The sequence below is a fragment of the Entelurus aequoreus genome, linkage group LG02 (assembly GCF_033978785.1).
Source record: "Entelurus aequoreus isolate RoL-2023_Sb linkage group LG02, RoL_Eaeq_v1.1, whole genome shotgun sequence".
Classification (NCBI taxonomy): Eukaryota; Metazoa; Chordata; class Actinopteri; order Syngnathiformes; family Syngnathidae; genus Entelurus; species Entelurus aequoreus.
Window position 1 is genome coordinate 18,917,430 of NC_084732.1, and position 24,368 is coordinate 18,941,797.

The following is a 24,368-nucleotide window of genomic DNA, read 5'->3' on the forward strand; positions in this document are numbered from 1 at the left end:
GATAATGCTTCGTGTGTACCAATCAGATGGTTGTGTGGGTGGGACAATGCTGCGTGTGTACCAATCAGATGGTTGTGTGGGTGGGACAATGCTGCGTGTGTACCAATCAGATGGTTGTGTGGGTGGGACAATGCTGCGTGTGTACCAATCAGATGGTTGTGTGGGTGGGACAATGCTGCGTGTGTACCAATCAGATGGTTGTGTGGGTGGGACAATGCTGCGTGTGTACCAATCAGATGGTTGTGTGGGTGGGACAATGCTGCGTGCTGAGACAGAGGCAGCCGCAGAAGGAGCAAAGCAACTTGTTAAGACTTTAGCAGCTAAAGTTAGCTTTAGCTTAGAAACTCGTTCGGTACAACCCCGTACCGAACCGAAAGCCCCGTACCGAAACGGTTCAATACAAAACACATAACGTTACACCCCTAGCAGATACAAATGACACATTCATGTTTTTGTGTAATGATGACAACGTATGCTAACGCGGACGATTGACTAGTTGATGGTTGATGGTTTTCTTTTCAAATGTTCGTTCATAGCCGTTGTGCTGCTATGATAGGCCATTTACGCTCGACACTGTGCATACAACAACATTATTAGGCTGTGTATTGAAATACTCCCACACTTTTGACGACTTTTGGCGTGCGTTTTTCCCCTCGCTTGCACAGTCTGCTTTGCGCTCCGCCATGACGGTAGTGTGACGTAATTATGCGACGCGTCGACGCACAAAAACGGCGTCGACGTATTTACATAACCGATGACGTCGACTACGTCGACGCGTCGTTTCAGCCTTATACACATGTACTAAAAACTGAATTTTTACATGACTGTAAATGACATTTGTGCATTTTAAGGTCATCCAGAGAATGCCAAGAGTGTGCAAAGCAGTAATCAGAGCAAAGGGTGGCTATTTTGAAAAAAATAGAATATAAAACATGTTTTCAGTTATTTCACCTTTTTTGTGTTAAGTACATAACTCCACATGTGTTCATTCATAGTTTTGATGCCTTCAGTGACAATCTACAATGTAAATAGTCAAGAAAATAAAGAAAACCCTTTGAATGAGGAGAAGGTGTGTCCAAACTTTTGGCCTGTACTGTAGGTCAAATACTATTTTTTTTTGCCTATGGGGTGGGATTAAATTTTTTTTGCAAAACACTCAAGATTGACTAAAATCTATACAGCGATTATACAGTTCAGGCCAAAAGTTTGGACACACCTTCTTTTATTTTCATGACTATTTACATTGTAGATTGTCACTGAATGCATCAAAACTATGAATGAACACATGTGGAGTTATGTACTTAACAAAAAATGGTGAAATAACTGAAAACATATTCTAGTTTCTTCAAAATAGCCACCCTTTGCTCTGATTACTGCTTTGCACGCTCTTGGCATTCTCTCCATGAGCTTCAAGCACACCTGGGAAGTGAAAACGATTTCAGGTGACTACCTCTTGAAGCTCATCGGGAGAATGCCAAGAGTGTGCAAAGCAGTAATCAGAGCAAAGGGTGGCTATTTTGAAGAAACTAGAATATAAAACATGTTTTCAGTTATTTCACCTTTTTTTTGTTAAGTACGTGTTTTTTCAGGGAAACCTGACAATAAATCGAGGCCGGAGGACCTCACGCATTTCGGACACATAAGAGATGAAACCCGTAGTCTGATTTGAACCAAATGTGTGTTTTTTAACAGACTTTGCATTCTGAAATTCTTCACCGGTATTAAAACTGACTCCGTAGACGAAATATAGACAAGTTTGGCGGCACTTTTACTTGATTCAAATTAGAGATGTCCGATATTATCGGGCTGCCGATTAAAATGTAATATCGGAAATTATCGGTATCTGCTTCAAAAAGTAAAATGTATGACTTTTTAAAACGCCGTTGTGTACACAGACGTAGGGAGAAGTACAGAGCGCCAATAAACCTTAAAGCACATATGTCAGAGTCAAGGCCCGCGGGCCATATCCGGCCCGCGAGAAGGTTTTTTACGGCCCTTGGGATGATCTTGATTTATTATTAGAACCGGCCCGCAGACCGCAGATCTTTTACACGCACCAAGCGGATGCCGGTCCAAGGTTCCGAAAGGGGGCGAGCGGCCCGCCGGGACGCGCCTGCCGGCCGAAGGGCTGCAGCCCGGCCGTCAGTCGCGGAGCCCGCCGTGCCACGCGCGCCAAGGGGGCGGGCCGAAACCCGGCCCCGAGGCCCTGAGACTTCTGCTTTGTTTCCCCAAACCGCGCGTCACCGCCGGGCCCGCACCACCGTCGGGCTGCAGCCCGAGCGTCGGTGGCGGAACCCGTCATGTGCCGCGCGCGCCAAGCGGAGCGGGGGGGTCAAGCGGGCCGAAACCCGCAGGCCACCCCCTCACCACGAGGCCCTGAGACTTCTGCGTTTGACCCCTACGCGCGGCCCGTCGGGACGCGCCCGCCGTCAAGCCACGAGGGCCAGCCGTCGGGTCGCGGAGCCCGCCGTGCCACGCGCGCCAAGGGGCGGGCCGAAACCAGCGGGGGGTTTCGGGCACCCAACTCGCCTCCCTCCCATGGAGGGAGGAGGGGGGTTTAATGTGAACATTACTGTGCAATCACATATTTAGAGTTTTTACTCAATTCAAGTTTAAAAGTTAAAGTTTAATATTTGTTTTCACTGCATGTTACTTCTCCTTAAACAAAGTGTTGTTTTTGATTTATAGATTTTTGCACTTTATTTTATTGTATTTCAATTTAATTATATTTTAAAAATATTTCAGTTGAGTGGATGATAGAAAATTGCTATTATTGTTTTTTTCTTTGAAGTAAATTTAGCCCACTTTTGCTAAAATAGAAAATATAGGCTACTGATGGTGCCTTGAATACCGGTTTCTTTCATTTAATGTTCATGTTATGGGGATTTTTATATAAAGGAAATTTGTCTTTTGTGTCTGTTGAAAATTAAAGATTACTGACAGAGCCATAAGAAAATATTGCTTTATTTATCTGATCATATTGGAATATATTTGTTAGGTTTTCAGTAGGTTCAATTAGGTTCACTAGACTATATGCGTCATTTAAAAATTTTTCAATGAACATTCGAACAGTCCGGCCCTCGGCTTGTAGCTAAATTTTTTATTTGGCCCTCCGTCCATTTGACTTTGACACCCCTGCCTTAAAGGCACTGCCTGCCTTTGCGTGCCGGCCCAATCACATAATATCTACGGCTTTTCACACACACAAGTGAATGCAAGGCATACTTGGTCAACAGCCATACAGGTCACACTGAGGGTGACCGTATAAACAACTTTAACACTGTTACAAATATGCGCCACACTCTGAACCCACACCAAACAAGAATGACAAACACATTTCGGGGGAACATCCGCACCGTAACACAACATGAACACAACAAAACAAACACCCAGAACCCCTTGCAGCATTAACTCTTCCAGGACGCTACAATATACACCCCCCGTTACCCCATACCCCCCATCCACCTCAACCCCGCCCCCTTCAACCTCCTCATGCTCTCTCAGGGAGAGCATGTCCCAAATTCCAAGCTGCTGTTTTGAGGCATGTTAAAAAAAAATAATGCACTTTGTGACTTCAATAATAAATATGGCAGTGCCATGTTGGCATTTTTTTCCATAACTTGAGTTGATTTATTTTGGAAAACCTTGTTACATTGTTTAATGCATCCAGCGGGGCATCACAACAAAATTAGGCATAATAATGTGTTAATTCCACGACTGTATGTATCGGTATCGGTTGATATCGCAATCTGTAATTAAGAGTTGGACAATATCGGATATCAGCAAAAAAGCCATTATCGGACATTTCTAATTCAAATCTATGGTCCATCAAACATGCTCATAGCATATGAGTCAATTTCACCATTTAAAATTTTTTTTTCCAGATAGCGAATACAGTTTGTCTCCGTACAGTCCCTTGTTTGTTTTTTTTAATATTGTACAATCCATTTCACTCCAGTTTGTTGCTCGCTTTCACATTGTAAACAAAGCCGTTGTCCAACAGGTATGGCTACCCATCCCCACAATGCATTGCAAAATCACATGGCCTTTCGAGCCCTATGTGCACAATTGAGTATCTTAGTTGTTCGGCCAGTAATGTGTTTATATGAGTTTAGATTGGGTTATGTCGTTTCTTAATGGGGAAAGACGTTAATGTCTCTTATTAGCATTTAAGCTAGCGAGCTGGTGCCAGTCCATCCGTGAGTTTATATATATATATATATATATATATATATATATATATATATATATATATATATATATATATATATATATATATATATATATATATATATATATATATATATATATATATATATATATATATTAAGGTTTATTTGAAATAGGGAAAGATACAGAAACATAGATATCTGAAACAGTTATCCAATGTATGCATCATAGTGTTTGTAGCCATAGCTAATTTAAAACACTTGTCCCCAACAACAACAACACAGATCTAACATCATTAAAAATAGGAAAATAAAATAATAAGGCAAAGAGATAATAATGATAATAGTAATAATACCGACAAAGTGCAAATAAAAGCCAATAATAATAATAACACAGACAAAGTGCAGACTTTATCAGAGTGCGGCTATCAATCACGTTTTTTCCATAATTTAGGTTACATCCCTAGTATCGATCCAATGCCAGTATTAGCTATACCATTGAAAGCGACCCCTTACATGTTTCATTTTCCCGAATGTCGACAACCTCAGCCGGAAGTTGAGTATTTGGCGACGCACCGCCACTACCCCGTCATTCTCCTTTAGCACACAAACGGCGCATTCCTGAAGGTGTTTCCTCGCGCCGGTCGTGCAGGAGGCATCCAGACGCAGCCCTAATGGGATTTTTCCCGGGTTTTGATGGAGCGCCAGTAGCCGCCACCACTGCCGATCCAGAGGTCCTGCCTCTACCGGGCCCCTGGCGCTCGATCAGGGGGAGCTGTCGTCGGGGCAGCATAAATTGTCGGCCTGTGTGGCGGCTCGCCGAGGCAGACCGAGAGGCCTTGTGGGACTTTCCCACAATCCCATACAAGTAGACATTACTTGCAATTTAACGTAGGCTTTTTGCTCTCAAACGGAGGATAAAATGCCAGTAAGTCCATGTGTGCGGCGCCAAAGTCATCCGGATGCCAGTGTATGCTCACTGCTCTCTAAAAGCCCGTCATCATGAAGTAGCATCAGATGCTAAATGTGCAATGTTTGACAATACATGGGATCTGTCATTAAACACCATCCTGTGTCTTTGGCAGCTTGAAATGCACCTTTGCCAAACACGACCCAGCGCCATTCCAAGCAGGGAGCCAGTACTGTAGCGAGGATGTTGTAACGGGGCCGGCACACAAGCTTCTAGGTTACAGTCGGCCATAAATCACTTTCCGCGAACACGCTTAAAACACACAATCCACAAGAAGCTCCGAAGGACCTGGCAGCCGTTGCGAAGCAGAGCGTTTTAATGCAACCATTTGGTCCGGACATTTAACACCACGTCTGGAAAATAGTTTAGTTGGACTGGAGAGGTGTTGCCTCCTGCCCCCAAAGCCTGCAGAAGCTCTGGGAAGTGACACAAGGCTGCAGCTTTCAGGAACGTGAAAGTTATGTAAAAACAGCTTCTTTAAACCCTACTATGTAGTAAGGATGGGCGATATGGGCTAAAATGCTGTCTACTGAGATAGGGATATACAGTAGTGGTCAAAAGTTTACATACACTTGTAAATATGTCATATTCTCTACTGCTCGCTAGTGTTACCATATCTGAGTTATTGTGCAGAAATATGGTGAAATAACTACAAATGTGCGCTATATTTGCTAACCGTGTTACAAAAAAGATCAATTAGAATACCGTATTTCCTTGAATTGGCGCAGGGAATATAGTATTCGCACGTCTAGAATTACTGCCGGGTCAAACTCGTTCCTCAAAATAATTAACGCATGCTTGGCCTTATCGCCGGTTCATTATTGACGCCGGATCAAATTCGTTTCGCAAAATATTAATTTTATTATCGCATGTCTATAATTTTCGCCGGGTCAAACTCGTTTCGCAAAATATTTAGCATATGGCTAGAACTTCCACCGGGTCAAATTCGTTACGTCACGAGTGACGCTTAACTGTCCTCATTTTCAAAATGGAGGAAGCTGCTTTCAGTAGTTTGCAACCTCACAATCGCACAAACGAAAAAAGATAAAGAGCTGTTCAGTAGGATTTAAGGTCCAAGCTATTGAATACCGGTACAGTATGCTAAAAAGAACAGTAAGCAGCTATGTTTTATTAATATACCGTAGCTGCGTGTGTTAAATACTGTATGAGTCATCAAATGACTCCCGCCTCCTGGTGGTAGAGGGCGCTGCCGCGCTAGTGATCCTTCTGGCGACTTCCGGTACTGCAGAAGAAGTGAACACACGCAGCAAGAGATTTTTTTTTTTTTTAACATGGAGGATTACATACCGGTATCTAAAATAAAACAGTTTTCTAAACTGGACTTTCAATCGAAGCAGGAGGTAATAATTAAAGGAATATCTCCATCGAGACAGAGAGGCTTTTAAAACGGAAGAAAGAAAATAATGAAGACTTCTATAAACAAGTTATCGATGCTTTTGGTCAGAAGGAGCTGCAAATGGACTCCATTTATAAGTACAGGTAAGACCGTAATAACGTTTTTTTTATTAAATGTGCTTTTCATGATGGTATGCTTACATCACACTCAAAGCGCACGCCTAAATTTTATGGATTCCTTTTGGTAAACGCCGGAGTGAGAAGAGGTTTTAAAATAATTACCGCATGCACGGCCATCCCGCCGGTTTCTGGTAAACGCAGGAGTGACAGGAGGTTTTAAATTAATTAACGCCCCTGCGGCTATTCAAGGAAATACGGTAATACATAATGTTGGATATAGAGAACATACAAACCCTTTATTTATTGAGTCAAAAATATTAAAGTTCTGTGATTTGGTAAAATTGCAAACAGCTAAAATGATGTACAAAGCAAACTATAACCTGCTACCAGCAATTCTTCTCAACTAAAGAGGAGAAATAGAACCTTAGAGGAAAATCTAATTTAAAACATTTGTATGCACGTACAACACTTAGAACCTTTAGCATATCAGTATGTGGAATTAAATTATGGAATGGATTAAGTAATGAAGTTAAACATTGTACTGATATGATCCAGTTTAAGAGGTTGTTCAAAATAATAGTGCTTACAAAGTACAAAGAAGAATAATTATGAGAAATACTTTCAACCTTCATCTCAGTATGTTAATAATGACTGAATTAATTACATATTACAAAACGGTTGTGTATACTAATTCACAGATGTTATTTTATTATAAAAAGGTCAGTAAATGATTCTATATATTTGTAAATGCTCTGAAGTGGGAAAGGGGTAGGATTAAATAAGCTTTGCTTCTTCCTACTCCTTTTCGGACATGATGTAAAGTGAAATGATATGAAATAGTGTGATGTATTATACTGTAAGTGTGTTCATGTTCGAAATAAACTAAAGAAAGAAAAAGAAAGAAAGAACATAATGCCATGGCTGTCTTGAGTTTCCAATAATTTCTACAACTCTTATTTTTTTGTGATAGAGTGATTGGAGCACATACTTGTTGGTCACAAAAAACATTCATGAAGTTTGGTTCTTTTATGAATTTATTATGGGTCTACTGAAAATGTGACCAAATCCGCTGGGTCAAAAGTATACATACAGCAATGTTAATATTTGGTTACATGTCCCTTGGCAAGTTTCACTGCAATAAGGCACTTTTGGTAGCCATCCACAAGCTTCTGGCAAGCTTCTGGTTGAATTTTTGACCACTCCTCTTGACAAAATTGGTGCAGTACAGCTAGATTTGTGGGTTTTCTGACATGGACTTGTTTCTTCAACATTGTCCACACGTTTAAGTCAGGACTTTGGGAAGGCCATTCTAAAACCTTAATTCTAGCCTGTTTTAGCCATTTGACGTGTGTTTGAGGTCATTGTCCTGTTGGAACACCCAACTGCGCCCAAGACCCAACCTCCATGCTGATGATTTTAGGATGTCCTGAAGAATTTGGGGGTAATCCTCCTTTTTCATTGTCCCATTTACTCTCTGTAAAGCACTAGTTCTATTGGCAGCAAAACGGGCCCAGAGCATAATACTACCACCACCATGCTTGACGGTAGGCATGATATTCCTGGGATTAAAGGCCTCACCTTTTCTCCTCCAAACATATTGCTGGGTATTGTGCTCAATTTTTGTTTCATCCGACCACAGAACTTTCCTTCAGAAGGTCTTATCTTTGTCCGTGTGATGCAAGGAAACAAAATACCAGGTGTAAGAATGCTTACATTTTCTGAAGCTGACTTGTCTTTGTCCAGTTATGTATTTCGCAGGGAAGGCAAAATGTTCCCAAACAGGAGACTTAAACGACGGAAGAGGGTTTTTAAGTTCTGGCTCCTCCTTCGCACGGTCGCGAGCCACAACTTTGACGAGCTAAAGGCTGGACAACACTGTATTTAGTTGCAAAGTAGACGTGGGAACTCTGTAGGCCTCTCTGTACCATACAGTGCAGGCCAAAAGTTTGGACACCTTCTCATTTCAATGCTTTTTCTTTATTTTCATAACAATTTACATTGTAGATTGTCACTGAAGCCATCAAAACTATGACACCTGTGAAGTGAAAACCATTTCAGGTGACTACCTCTTGAAGCTCATTGAGAGAATGCCAAAAGTGTGCAAAGCAGTAATCGGAGCAAAGGGTGGCTATTTTGAAAAAACTAGAATATAAAACATGTTTTCAGTTATTTCACCTTTTTTTCGTTAAGTACATAACTCCACATGTGTTCATTCATAGTTTTGATGCCTTCAGTGACAATCTACAATGTAAATAGTCATGAAAATAAAGAAAACCCATTGAATGAGGAGGTGTGTCCAAACTTTTGGCCTGTACTGCATTTAAAGAAAATACAGCCTGTTTTATTGCTGACAAACTCTTAACATGAATTTTTGTGTTACTAATATCAACATTTCAACCTTTTCTTCTTTCTTTTTTAATTTTTTATCGTTTTCTTGTTTAATTTAATGTTTTAAATGCGTCACGGGCCATTAAAAAAGTCGGCACCCCAATCCCCCCGCCGTTTAGTGGAATGACCACTTGTCTCCATACTTTTGTCGTGTACTTGTTACACTTAAATCAGCTGGCAAGCGTTCAGAAAGTTTTTGTTTCCTCCTAAACCCGTTTGCATTTAGAGACTTTGGGACTGTGCAAGAGAGGAAGAGGAAGTATGAGTGCGCCAATCTGTGTGTTTGTTTGTGTGTAAAAGCAACAAAAGCCGGGGCTATTTTCCCCTTTTTAACGCGGACCAGAACAAATCCAGCAGTCCCGCTAGCATACTAATAACGTGGCTTCCATCCATCACCACAGACAACAAGCAATTAGCGCATTCCTTCTTTGCTGTTTCTCATGTTCCTGGCTAACCCCGCTGTCATTTTGCACCATTTATCACTGGAAAATGAAAATGACAAATAAACAACATCCAAGCCGCTCCATCACTTTGTGGCTTTTTTCATGTTTTATGTTTGTATCAATTCATTCAATCATCAGACACGCATCAGTTTTTGCCAAACCTTATCTATTACCTTTAGTTCTCTGGACGTATTAGAATATTAGTAGCCTGGTACGTGTCAAACACAGTAAGTGAACAAACCATCAGAAATAGCTTAGACTTGGAAAAGTTTTAGTATTTAATTAAGCTCTGCTTCTTCCTATTACTTTTCAGATATGTGCAATTTAGAACAGAATACTTTCTCCCCCACTTTAGGAAAAAAATAGTGTAAAATACAAATAGTTTGTAGTAGCATTGGCAAATTTGAAATGGGACTATCAGACTATGTACTTTACTTTTACTATTTTTACATGTACCATGTTTTCCGGACCATAGGGCGCACCAGATTATAAGGCGCACTGCCGATGAGCGGGTCTAGTCAGGTCTATTTTCATACAAAAGGCGCACCGGATTATAGGGCACATTAAAGGGGTATTTTTAAAAAAAAAAATCCTATTGAAAACACTTCCTTTGGGTATACATAACATGTAATGGTAGTTCTTTGGTCAAAATGTTGCATAGATTATGTTTTACAGACCATCTTCATGTCGCTTTCTGACAGTCGCTTCAGGATGCGCCGTTTTGTGGGCGGTTTTATTTACGTAGCTCACCTTCGGCAGTGTCTTTTCTCCGTCATCTTTGTTGTAGCGGTGTAGCGTGCAAGGACGGGTGTGGAGAGAAGTGTCAAAAGATGGAGCTAACTGTTCTAATGACATTCAGACTTTACTTAAATCAATAACACGGCTCACTAGTGCAATAACAATGCCAGAAATGTGTCCTGTGAAAAACCTGTGAAAGAACTCTCTAATAACTAAAGTGCTTTGGTTGAATAATGTAAACTCACTACACCGGTATGTTTTAGACTTAGACTTCCTTTTTATTGTCATTCAAATTTGAACTTTACAGCACAGATAAGAACGAAATTTCGTTACATAAACTCATGGTAGTGCAGGATAAAAAAAGCAATAAGGTGCATATATGAATAAATAAATATATATAAATAATATATAAATATATATATATATATAAACTAAATAAATATATATAAATAAATAGATTACTGTACAGATAAATAAATTTCACTTTTCCACATGCGTCCACGTTTATGGATGCATGTTATATTGTCTTTTTTATTGCAGCGAGTTAATTTTGCGATCTCCTGGATAGGAGAAAGAGGAGGAAGAGGAGTCCTGATGATCTTTTCCGCCGTCCTCGTTTTAGCGCTTTCATGGCGAGTTTACTGACAGATATAAGTAAGAACTTTACACTACTTTATATTAGAAATGGCAACAGCGGAGGATGAATGTCCCATAACAAGAAGATAGAGAAAAAGAAGAAGCTTATCGACTACAAAGGCGGACGCGCGCACATTTTCAAGACTTATGCAGATCCCAAATACAGATCAGCAGATACCAGAAGGTAAGAAAAGTTGCTTTTGCATAATATTGCGAAACAAAACGGCAGATAATGTCTTACCTAATACACACACCATAATAATACTCGTATGTTGAAGCACAGTACAATCCATCAAGCGGTGCGGCTTCATAGCTTACCAAAGTCGTACGAAAACATTTTGATACATTTTTGAGCGTATCTCTTATGTGTGACTGCCATCTACTGGTCACACTTATCATTTCACCATGTATCAAACAAAATAGCTTCGAGGTCGGTAAGCACAACCAGAATTATTCCGTACATTAAGCGCAACGGGTTATAAGGCGCACTGTCGAGAATTGAGAAAATGAAAGGATTTTAAGTGCGTTTTATAGTCAGAAAAATATGGTAGGTCCCGGAAATATTAGGCAAAATTAATGGATCAGTGGAGTGACCAACAAAACTGCCAACAGGCACGCATTTTTTATTTAAAATACGCTATTCTCCCATTTTAGTTACGCACGTTTCTCTTAATTGTATTCTCCCATGTAGCCTAAGTCAGGCAAAAGTGCTGAAGTCTAGAATGAAGGCGGGCTCTTTGCAAATGAGGCGGACTTTGCCGTGACGTCTTATGTTTTGGGCGTGTGAAGATTTTGGAGCACAGAGTTTTACCAACACCTGTGAATGTCATTGAAATCATGAACAAGACAACACTTAAATCTTTTAAAAGGCCATAGCAATCCAGGCAGTGCTTGTCACGGTGATGTAGTGTGTGTGTGTGTGTGTGTGTGTGTGTGTGTGTGTGTGTGTGTGTGTGTGTGTGTGTGTGTGTGTGTGTGTGTGTGTGCACACTACAACAGCTTCTTCTTCTTCTTTAACTCCAAACTAGTGCTGTCAAACAATTATTTTTTTAACCAGATTAATCACACTTTTAAATTATGATTAATCACAGTAAATTACTTTCTTTAAATTACTAATTTAAAGGAACTTAAAAAGACCCCATTATTTTGACACAAATGCAATTGTATTGTCAGAATGTCATAGAGCTGTTTTTAAAGTGCATTTTTTGAATGTTTCACTCAAATGCACATCGTTTATTTGCTGAAAAAGCCCCATCGAGGTGTATTTTAAAGCCAAATTTGTCACAGAGCGCACCAGTCGAAGTCTCCTCACTCATTTTTGCACGGACATATGCATTGACCTGAATACTGGCGGTATAACAACCCACGCTACCTTTCACGTAACCATCCACAGTTAAGGTAAAGGAGCATGTTGCGGGCAACATTAATCCATTAATTAAGCTACTAATACATGATTAATTCCCTCTTTGTGATTAATCGCATAAGTAAATGCTTTACATTTGACAGCTCCTACTCCTTTCATTTTGAAGGTAGGCAAACAAAACAAAACAAAAATTCATAGTATTCAAACTCCTGTAACTCATTCAGTACGTGTCCGTGCGCTAAATTAGTCCGATTTCCCAAATAGGTCTGCATTAAATAAGCCTCCTACAACCCATGGAAGCAACTTATTCCGGTCGTGTTTGTTTGTTTTTTTAAATTCGGACTAACACACCTGGATTATGGCATTGAAAACCACATCTCTCTCTCTCATGTTGTGCGGGATACTATTAATAAAAACCTAACAATTGTAATAAAGAGGAGACTGTTAATTTGGTTCACTAATTTAAACAGAACATTTTGAAGCGCATCGATGGTAGTAAAAAATAAACAGATTTATTTAAGAAGGTAGCTAAGGAAATGTAAAATAGCAGCTTAATTCGGACTCACAAACGAAATACGAATGAGATGAAATAGAATGAAGCAGGCATATTAAAGGCGAATAATAAAGTGTACACAAACTTCTTCACAAACTCCAAACTGATTGACAATAATGCTATATTCCACGCAACTGGCACGATAGTCCAGAACACTAGCAACATTATCTGGAACAGTATCAGTCAGGGCACGAACGGCCTTTTCCTTCGGATTTAAAACTCCTTCCAACCATTCACAGAGCCTTATGAATGAATTAGGAGACCTTCAAAACTTTTGTTTCCATTATTCTCCGTTCGAAAATTCCTTAGAATTTGTTTCGGTTACAGTCTTGGTAGTAGCGTCATGTTCGTAGCGCAATCCAAGATCATTTCTCGATACTGTCCGCTATTTAACATCCGCATAGCCATTAGAGACATAATATTTGTAATCGTGCCAATATTACAGCGGACATCACCTAAAACAATTAATTGGTAAGGATCTACAGATGCCTAGTGTGACGTCATAGGTCAACCGGAAAAGTACCACTAAGTGTGGTGAAATTAACCTCTGCATTTGACCTGTCATCCCTTGTTCCACCCCCTGGAAGGTGAGGGGAGCAGTGAGCAGCAGCGGTGGAATCATTTTGGTGATTTAACTCCCTAGCCCAACCCTTGATGCTGAGTGCCAAGCAGGGAGGTAATGGGTCCCATTTTTATAGTCTTTGGTATGACTCGGCCGGGGTTTGAACTAGGGATGTCCCGATCCGATATTTGGATCGGATCGGCCGCCGATATTTGCCAAAAATGCGTATTGGCAAGGCATGGGAAAATGCCAATCCATATCCAGTTTTTTTTAAAATTCCGGTCCGTGTTTTCCAACGCACAGATTTAAATAATACATTCCACTTTTCTGCTGCTCCCTAATTTCCGTTCCGCCTTTTCCAGCACACCTTCAACACATCCACAGGTTCTGTGTCCTAACCGTTAAGACGGCCATGTGAATTAAAAGTTACCGGTAAAAATGTCAGCTGTCTCTGTGCGATATAGAAAATGACTATATCGTGATATTCGAGTACACGTTCTCACGCAGTTGCTTTTAGCTGCTAGCATTCCACGACACGACAGGCTCTTCTCACTCCTTCTTGTGTCTCCTCACAGACAGCAAGCGCACCTTCTTACACACGTCACATACTGTCACGACATACGTCACATACTGTCACGTAGGTTCAGGGCAAAAAGCAAGGTGCTTATATCCTCCATTACAGAGCTTCAGTACGTAGATGACAATGCTCTTGTTGCTCATTCTGAGCTGGACCTCCAGAACATCATGGATGCTTTTGCCAGAGCGTACCGACTCCTGGGACTTGACATCAACATAAAGAAGACTCAGATCCTGTACCAACCGGCCCCTGGCACACCCTACCAACCCCCCCCAATTTATGTGGACAACAACATCTTGGAAAACGTGGAGCATTTCGCTTATCTTGGCAGTCTTCTTTCAACGAGAGCTGTCATCGATGCCGAGATCCACCACCACATAGGTTGTGCCAGCGCAGCTTTTGCTAAGCTCAAGAAAATAGTTTTCGAGAATCGGGTCATCCAGACCAACATCAAGCTTCTCGTATATAAAGCTGTAGTTCTGCCCACTCTGCTCTACGGGGCTGATAGTTGGACCACCTACAGCAGACACCTGAAGGCTCTGGAGCAGTACCACCAGCGATGTCTCCGCAAGATCCTCAGGATCAGCTGGGAAGATAGGCGTACCAACATTAGTGTTCTGAAGGAAGCTAACATGCCCAGCATCACTACGACTGTCATTCGGCACCAGCTGCGATGGACAGGCCATGTAATTCGCATGCCAGACAGTCGCCTTCCAAAACAGATGTTGTACGGACAACTGACGGAAGGACAACGCACCCAAGGGGGGCAGAAGAAGCGGTTTAAAGATAACCTCAAAATCCACCTGAGGAAATGCTGCTTCAACCTCAACACCTGGGAGGATGATGCCCACCAGAGGGTTTTGTGGAGCAGGATGGTCCATGAAGGCACAGCACAATTAGAAAAGGACCTCCGCCGTGCCGCGGAAACCAAGAGGCAACAAAGAAAGGAGAGATCCACTACCAAAACAGCTCCTCAGACCACCACCACAACCACCACTACTACCACGACAATCACGCACATATGCCCCCACTACAATAGAGTCTGTGGATCACGGATTGGCCTCTACAGCCACCTGAGGACCCACAGATGACCAGACTCACCAACGGGAGGACTATCATACTCGCTTCGAGTGATCGCCAATGATGATGATGAATAATGAAGGAAGAATTAATTAATTCCCAAGAAAAACAGCAGGGGGTCCATCGCCTGGCGGTGGTTTGGCTTCAAGTGAGAATATGTCGAACAGACAACTGTAATTTGTCAAGTGTGGGGCAAAAGTGTTGCTATAAAACAGGAGTCACCAACGCGGTGCCCGCGGGCACCAGGTAGTCCATAAGGACCAGATGAGTAGCCCGCTGGCCTGTTCTAAAAATAGCTCAAATAGCAGCACTTACCAGTGAGCTGCCTCTATTTTTTAAATTTTATTTATTTACTAGCAAGCTGGTCTCGCTTTGCCCGACATTTTTAATTCTAAGAGAGACAAAACTCAAATAGAATTTGAAAATCTAAGAAAATATTTTAAAGACTTGGTCTTCACTTGTTTAAATAAATTCATAATTGTTTTTACTTTGCTTCCTATAACTTTCAGAAAGATAATTTTAGAGAAAAAATACAACCCTAAAAACGATTTTAGGATTTTTAAACACATATACCTTTTTACCTTTTAAACTCCTTCCTCTTCTTTCCTGACAATTTAAATCAATGTTCAAGTAAATTTATTTTTTTTATTGTAAAGAATAATGAATACATTTTAATTTAATTCTTCATTTTAGCTTGTGTTTTTTCGATGAAGAATATTTGTGAAATATTTCTTCAAACTTATGATTAAAATTCAAAAAAATTATTCTGGCAAATCTACAACATCTGTAGAATCAAATTTAAATCTTATTTCAAAGTCTTTTGAATTTCTTTTAAAATTTTTGTTCTGGAAAATCTAGAAGAAATAATGATTTGGTCCAATTTGTTATATATTCTAACAAAGTGTAGATTGGATTTTAACCTATTTAAAACATGTCATCAAAATTCTAAAATTAATCTTAATCAGGAAAAATGACTAATGATGTTCCATAAATTCTTTTTTTAATGTTTTCAAAAAGATTCGAATTAGCTAGTTTTTCTCTTTTTTCCGGTTGAATTTTGAATTTTAAAGAGTCGAAATTGAAGATAATCTGTTTCAAAATTTGTCATTTTTTTCGTGTTTTCTCCTCTTTTAAACCGTTCAATTAAGTGTAAATGTCATTAATTATTAATAATAACATAAAGTTAAAGGTAAATTGAGCAAATTGGCTATTTCTGGCAATTTATTTAAGTGTGTATCAAACTGGTAGCCCTTCGATTAATCAGTACCCAAGAAGTAGCTCTTGGTTTTAAAAAGGTTGGTGACCCCTGCTATAAAAAGTAGCATTACTGCTAATACGTAGCATCGTTTGAAAAGTCCCCTGCTAGAAAATGAAGAGTGCTTGAAACTCCGCACGTCAACATCTCCATTGTGTATTATTCAAACTCACCTAATTCAGCTGGCTAGTTGTTATCAAGAGTACTAAAACCCTTTTCAATATGAATCTGACAACTAAGTAGGCTAAATAACTTTAAACTTTAATACATGCTCGGATAAGGCCAGTATCGGCCAGTATCGGATCAGAAGTGCAAAAACATCGGTATCGGAACGGAAGTGCAAAAACCTGGAACGGGACATCCCTAGTTTGAACTCACGACCTACCGATCTCATGGCGTACACTCTAACCAAACCATTTATCCACGCTAAAAGGAAATAAGCGCTCCACAGTGTACAGGAGGCACACGACGTATGACTAATAGTCGCATTAGAGAGAGTGCATGGACACTTGGACTTTGCGCATAAGTTTGAAAATACAAAAAAACGAACTATTTGAGAAATCAGACTAATTTAGTGAGTGTCAGTAGTAGGTTTGGGCCATACTGCAACCTTTGCCATGGAGCCCAAGTAAATACAGTACCAGTGTTATATTTTATTTTGTTACTTTAACATGTTAACACTATTAACTAGATCCACTGTGGACTGGACTCTCACAATATTATGCTAGATCCACTCGACGTCCATTGCACCGGTCGCCCTTGCCCTGATGTGGGATCTGAGCCCAGAATGTCATTGTGGCTTGTGCAACCCTTTGAGACACTCGTGATTTAGGGCTATACAAGTAAACTTTGATTGATTGATTGATGTTTTAAGCTAATTTAATGATTTTGTGAATTTTGCCTGTCATTTGTTGATCATACCGTATTTCCTTGAATAGCCGCAGGGGCGCTAATTAATTTGAAACCTCTTCTCACTCCTGTGCTTACCAAAAGCATGCGGGATGGGCAAGCATGCGCTAATTATTTTAAAACCGCTTCTCACTCCGGCGCTTACCTTATGGAAAGCACATTTAATAAAAGAAAAACGTTATTATGGTCTTACCTTTACTTATAAACGATGTCCATCTGCAGCTGCTTCTGATCAAAGGCAGTCTTCCTTATCTTTCTTCAGTTTTAAAAGTCTCTGGAGATATTCCTTTAATTATTACCTCCTGCTTCGATTGAAAGTCCAGTTTAGAAAACTGTTTTATTTTAGATATGTAATCCTCCATGGTAAAAGTGCAAGAAAACGATCGCGGCTCACGCATGCTGCTTGTTGTCTTCTTCTGCAGCACCGGTCTTCTGCAGTACTGGTAGTCGCAAGAACGATCACTAGCGCCCTCTACCACCAGGAGGCGGGAGTCATTTAATGACTCATATTTGACCCGGCGGAAGTGCCAAGCATGCGCTAATTATTTTGCGAAACTGTAATTCTAGGCAGGCAAATACTATATTCCCGGCGGCAATTCAAGGAAATATGGTAATTATAATTTGAGTAAAACACAGAAAAAACTGTTGAATGTTATTTTTTTCCAAATAGCCCAAAGCTACGCCTCTCCTCCAAATAGTTCAATAACAGCTTTACATTTATTCGGGTATCATTTTTTATAGGCGTTCCAAAAAAATCCCATAATTTTATAGGGTTAAAATGCTAAATAGTGCTTTAGGAGTATGGTTGTATGCTTATTCCAGTTAAATGAATGATTGTCATCTCATCAAAATCCCACTTTAAGACATTGTTGCAGATGTATTTTGCTTTATGTCACACTGTAGCTGTCCAAATCCAATGAATTCCAGTCGTGAGGAAGCCCTCGTACATTGACCGTGAAGCAACCTCCTCCTTTGCATTTATTGACTGGATTTCACTTTCATGGTTTTGACATCTTGCGAGAGTTACAGCCAGTCAGGGCCAGCAGGTTGCAGTGTTCTCCTGCTAGGACCACCCACGCTGACCACACAGCAAGCACTACGGAGGGTGGCCTGGAGCATTTGTGACCTTCTACCTCTGTGGATTACTGAGAAAACCTCCTCTTCAATGTGTTGCACCTTCGTCTGCCACCCACACCCATTTAGACATATTGGTAGACCATGTCAGAAGTTCTTTAATAGTCCAGGAAGATGGATAGGTAATGGTGGGATGGGCTTGTCGGGGGGTCTGTCTTTGATATGCGTTGGTATGTTATAGGGCTGGGTGATATGGCTGAAAACTGTATCACGAAATAAGTGATTTATAGGTCATTATCGATCATTATTGATACTTTGACCTATTGTAAATAGGACCAGGAGAAAACTATAATAAAGGTGAACATTTTATATTTAAAATGTAACCTTCCTCAGATTGTAATCCCCTCAGCTATCAAGGCAGAAAGGAAAGGAAATGAAATACCGGCTTGCATTTTTTTAATTGATATCTATTATGTGTCTATTGCGATATATATTGATATTGTTTTATCGCCCTGCCATAGTATGCAGTGTTTCCCACACATACATTTATTTGTGGCGGCCCGCCACGAAAGAATTACGTCCGCCACAAATTAAAAAAAAAATAAAAAATTATTTATTTTTTTGTCCTGTCCAGCTTCTCAGGCAAATCATATAGTTGATGTAGATGCCCATATAGGCTGTTCAGATTTACTTTACAAAAGAGAAGTGTAGGATACTTCTCTTGTTGCCTTATTTGTATTTGACCACTACTGTTTTCTGTTTATTTGTTACTGACTGTGGCAGGACACCTCTGCCTCTGTTTCACTTTATGTTGCTGGCAAATAATATGGTTGTAGTAGAAGGCTAAAGTTAAATTATTTAGTACGCACTAATTAAAGGGGCAGAGCTTTAAGAGACATTTTAGCTTTTATATTTTATAAGATATATTTTTTGTAAGAACCACAATTAATAAATATATTTCAGTGAATAACTTATTGTTCAAATCTGTATATAAATATGTACATAAAGTGTTGTAATTATATTGTAAAATGGATGGATGGATGGATGGATGGATGGACGTTTAAAACAAAACTGTTATTATTAATTAGTAAGTATACATTTTTTTAGCCTTTTTAGAGAAAATCATATCATTGTAGTAAATTATGCAAATTACTCGATGATGTCATGGTGACCACGCCCATAGCCACGCCCATAGCCACGCTCCCACCACCACAGGTATCTTGGCAGTTTATGGGAAACACTGGTATGTTATGATACGGTCGTAGTGGTTGGCTGAAGCTTGACACATTTCAGTCTGTTGATAAGAAATTGTTACTTCCACGTTGGCAATGGTATGTTAAGAATTAGGTAACGTAAATTGAATTGAATTTGGTCCGTAAATTGAAAAGTTTGTACATTGAGCACATTTTTCCATAAGAAACAATGTCAATCTCATTGTACCTGTGTATAGTGACAGTAAAAGGCATTCTATTCTATTCTAACATGAATAATAAGTTCTAGTCTGGATAAAAGTCCATATTTTGGTAAAGGTTTGTACACTTTGAACATTTTGGCGATCAACTTTCTATTTCTAACAAAGTCAGAACAACAATCGGCTGAACTGTCCTCATTTACAGCCGCCCTGCGGACATGCACACGCGCTGTCACTATGGTGAACTTTGTATGAAATCACAAAATTTCTTAACTTCAACAGCCAGGTTGCTACAATGATTTGGGATAAAAAAATAAAATCCGCTTTACCTTCTTGGTTAATCTTCTTGGAAGGGGGAAGAGGCAGTGTCCACAACGCTGTGGATGCTTCCTGAATGTTTCAAAACACACATCGCTTGTCCATTGCTTTCTAGCAAAACTACAAAAACGCTGAAAAAAACTGTAAAAAGCACCGGAGATCAAACAGCCCACCTGCAATGGCTAGATCACAGGTGTCAAACTCAAGGCCCGGGGGCCAGATGTGGCCCGCCACTTCATTTTATTTGGCCCTCGAAAGCCTGCAAATAATATGTATCAATAAAGTACTGTAAATGTTGTTACTAAATGTATTCTTTCTTAAAAAATATATTTACTCCATGTAATCGCAAATTATGTTAATTTAAATATTGTCTAATTATGCAAAAATATATCATCAAACATTCAAACAATTTTTAAATATAAATAAATACTAATAAAAATGATTTCAAAGCAAGTTATCCATCAAATTGTGCAATGTAAAAGTAGCAATAGATTTCATGATAAAATTGTGAAATTTACCATATTTTGTACAGCATTTTCCTGTAAATGAAAAACAGGACTTTTTAGCTGTAATAAAGTGTGGTACCATTTTGGCATTTACAGTAATACACCCAAAAATGTACACTTGTTGATTTTCGGTAAAAAAAAAAAAAAAACAAATTGGCAGCTCAGGTGCAAAAATTTTACTATAAAATTGCATTTTTTTTAATTTATAGTAAAAAAACAAATGTCAATTTTACAATAAAATTCTGGCAACCAAGCTGCCTTTTTTTTTTTTTAACCATAAAAACAGCAGTACTGTTTTTCCATTTACAGTAATATACACTAAATTTTGAAGTGAAATTATTGCAACTTACCATATTTTTTTTTTACATTTTAGTTTAAAAAAAATCCACTAATAAAATGCATTAAAAAAATGTGTAATAATAGTATTCACTGTTAGAAACGGCCCTCTGGGGCCAAACATAACTGCGATGTGGCCCTCAGTGAAAACCACTTTGACACCTTTGTGCTAGATTAAACGTTCGTACATGGAGACCGAGTTCGTACACCAAAGCATATTTTTATTCGGTCTGTGGTTCGTATATCGACAAGTTCGTACAATGTATCTGATTGATTTGTGATCCCAGATGGTTATTGTAGGCCACACGCCCAGAGATGTCAATTGGATCAATCGTACCACGGCAAACTGAACCGTACCGTACCCCTTGGTGGGAACGTTCTGCTTCTTTGGTTGACTATTTACTCATCTGACACTGTGCGATGGAAACGTAAAACAGATTGGGATTTGAATACGTGGCCTCTGCATGCCAGTGGATGTGTGCTTGTTGTCCTTTGAATGACGGATGACAGACACGTGGACGACCGAGCCACGGCGTTACATCGTGAAACCGAGCGATCACCCGCTGTGCGTTTTGAGCTGCCTGGAAAAGCGCAGCTCTCTTGTAAAAACATCTCTACTGAAATAGCTCTTCTCCTTGCCCCGCACGCTACTTTTCCCCGACTGCCAGTCTTGTGTTGTGTACTCAAGCCCTGCAATTATCTTACCATGCCCGATGTAAAACGTTGTTTGTGTACCCACGTATGACTGCCCATGGTCAGATGTCGGGATGCCACGCTGTGTCGGAATGCCGCGCTGTGGATTTGCGCTGTTTGCGTTTATGTGTCGGAACCAGAGACTTGGCAATACATGACTCTTGTTTTTTTTTCTTCCCTCCTCTCTCTGTTTGCAGGACTCCTTGAATGAAGTACGCACGCGGGGGATTGGCGATGAGCACTACCGCTTAGAAGGTATGGTCTGCTCCATGTCTTCTTTACTGACTAATACAATGTTAAAGGCCTACTGAAATTAATTTTTTTTATTTAAACGGGGATAGCAGATCCATTCTATGTGTCATACTTGATCATTTCACGATATTGCCATATTTTTGCTGAAAGGATTTAGTAGAGAACGACGATAAAGGTCGCTGATAAAAAAAAAAAAAAGCCTTGCCTATACCGGAAGTAGCGTGACGTCACCGGAGGAAGGACTCCTCACATTTTCCCATTGTTTACAATGCAGCGAGAGCGATTCGGACCGAGAAAGCGACGATTACCCCATTAATTTGAGCGAGGATGAAAGATTTGTGGATGAGGAAAGTGAGAGTGAAGGACTACAGTGCAGTGCAGGACATATCTATTTTCGCTCTGACCGTAACTTAGGTACAAGCTGGCTCATGGGATTCCACACTTTCTCCTTTTTCTATTGTGGATCACGGATTTGTATTTTAAACCACCTCGGATACTATATCCTCTTGAAAATGAGAGTCGAGAACGTGAAATGGACATTCACAGTGACTTTTATCTCCACGACAATACATCGGCGAAGCTCTTTATCTACTGAGCTAACGTGATAGCATCGGGCTCAAATGCAGATAAAAACAAAATAAATAAATCCCTGACTGGAAGGATAGACAGAAGATCAACAATACTATTAAACCATGGACATGTAACTACACGGTTAATAATTCCCAGCTTGGCGAAGCTTAACAATGCTGTTGCTAATGACGCCATTGAAGCTAACTTAGCAACGGGACCTCATAGAGCTATGATAAAAACATTAGCGCTCCACCTACGCCAGCCAGCCCTCATCTGCTCATCAACACCCGTGCTCACCTGCGTTCCAGCGATCGACGGAAGGACGAAGGACTTCACCCGATCATCCGTGCGGTCGGCGGCTAGCGTCGGCTAGCACGTCTGCTATCCAAGTCAAAGTCCTCCTGGTTATGTTGCTACAGCCAGCCGCTAATACACCGATCCCACCTACAACTTTCTTCTTTGCAGTCTTCATTGTTCATTAAACAAATTGCAAAAGATTCACCAACACAGATGTCCAGAATACTGTGGAATTTTGAGATGAAAACAGAGCTTTTTTGTATTGATTCAATGGGGTACCAATACTTCCGTTTCAACGATTGACGTCACGCGCATACGTCATCATACATAGACGTTTTCAACCGGAAGTTTAGCGGGAAATTTAAAATTGCACTTTATAAGTTAACCCGGCCGTATTGGCATGTGTTGCAATGTTAAGATTTCATCATTGATATATAAACTATCAGACTGCGTGGTCGGTAGTAGTGGGTTTCAGTAGGCCTTTAAAGGTCCCATATTTTATTACTGTTTTCCAATTGTGGTCTCAGAGCTCCCAAAAGAGTGTATTGGAAGTGTCAGGGGTTCGTACGGGTGCTTAAAAACCTTGAAAATGCTTGGATTTTAATGTTGTGTTTTCAAGGTTTGAAAAAGGAACACAATTAGCCATGTCTTAAAGCACCTCTTCCTGAGGGCGTTTCAGTGTTATAACTTCACCTTTATCGTTAATTTTTAAGCCAAAATGTGTCCGTTCTCCCTTTTCTGTCTACACACTGTGTCTGCTTGTAAGTACTCCGTGATTGTGCGCTGCCGAACATGCTCCTCTGCTTGTTAAACCATCAATGACCATTGGGGGAGGTGGGACTGGTACTTTTTAGAGATTGATCACTATCGCGGTACTATACTAATACCGGTATACCATACAACCCTAATGCCAGGTGAGCATATTTGCTGAAGAAAAACAAACATCTGTAACTGACTGACTGATAGTGGGCATAATTTTTTAAGACATGCAGCAAAGCCTGTTAATTTGTCGGGGCTCACCTGGCTAGGGGCGGGTCAGTGTCATAAACATGAGGAAGGAAGGTTTTTCCCTTCATTACGTCATAAAAAGCTGCATCTTTAAAAGTTGTGTTGCGTGCCTCTCTCATTAGTGGAGCAAACCTGTGAGGTTTCAAGAACACATAATATTAAGGGTGTTGCGTATGTTTTGACTATTTGAATATTTTCCTTGTCTTTTTTTCTACAGGGAAATGTGTCAATTTAGGAGAGAAAAAAAGCAATTTTTAAATAGTGTTTGTATTAGAGATGTCCGATAATGGCTTTTTTGCCGATATTGTCCAACTCTTAATTACCGATCCCGATATCAACCGATACCGATATATACAGTCGTGGAATTAACACATTATTATGCCTAATTTTGTTGTGGTGCCCCGCTGGATGCATTAAACAATGTAACAAGGTTTTCCAAAATAAATCAACTCAAGTTATGGAAAAAAATGCCAACATGGCACTGCCATATTTATTATTGAAGTCACAAAGTGCATTATTTTTTTTAACATGCCTCAAATCAGCAGCTTGGAATTTGGAACATGCTCTCCCTGAGGGAGCATGAGGAGGTTGAGGTGGGCGTGGTTTAGTTGAGAGGGGTGAAGGTAGCAGGGGGTTGTATATTGTAGCGTCCCGGAAGATCTAGTTCTGGGTATTTGTTCTGTTGTGTTTATGTTGTGTTACGGTGCGGATGTTCTCTCGAAATGTGTTTGTCATTCTTGTTTGGTGTGGGTTCACAGTGTGGCGCATATTTGTAACAGTGTTA

The 24,368-nt window shown here is 40.1% G+C and overlaps 1 protein-coding gene across 1 annotated transcript in view; it reads left to right on the forward strand.

Annotated features, from left to right (window-relative positions):
• The window catches only part of nkd1 (NKD inhibitor of WNT signaling pathway 1), a 110,416-nt gene that overhangs the window by 55,170 nt on the left and 30,878 nt on the right, over positions 1–24,368 (forward strand). The window contains exon 4 of the mRNA XM_062023586.1: positions 21,655–21,712. Coding sequence (XP_061879570.1) covers positions 21,655–21,712 — 58 coding nt within the window. The remainder of the gene's footprint in view (positions 1–21,654; positions 21,713–24,368) is intronic.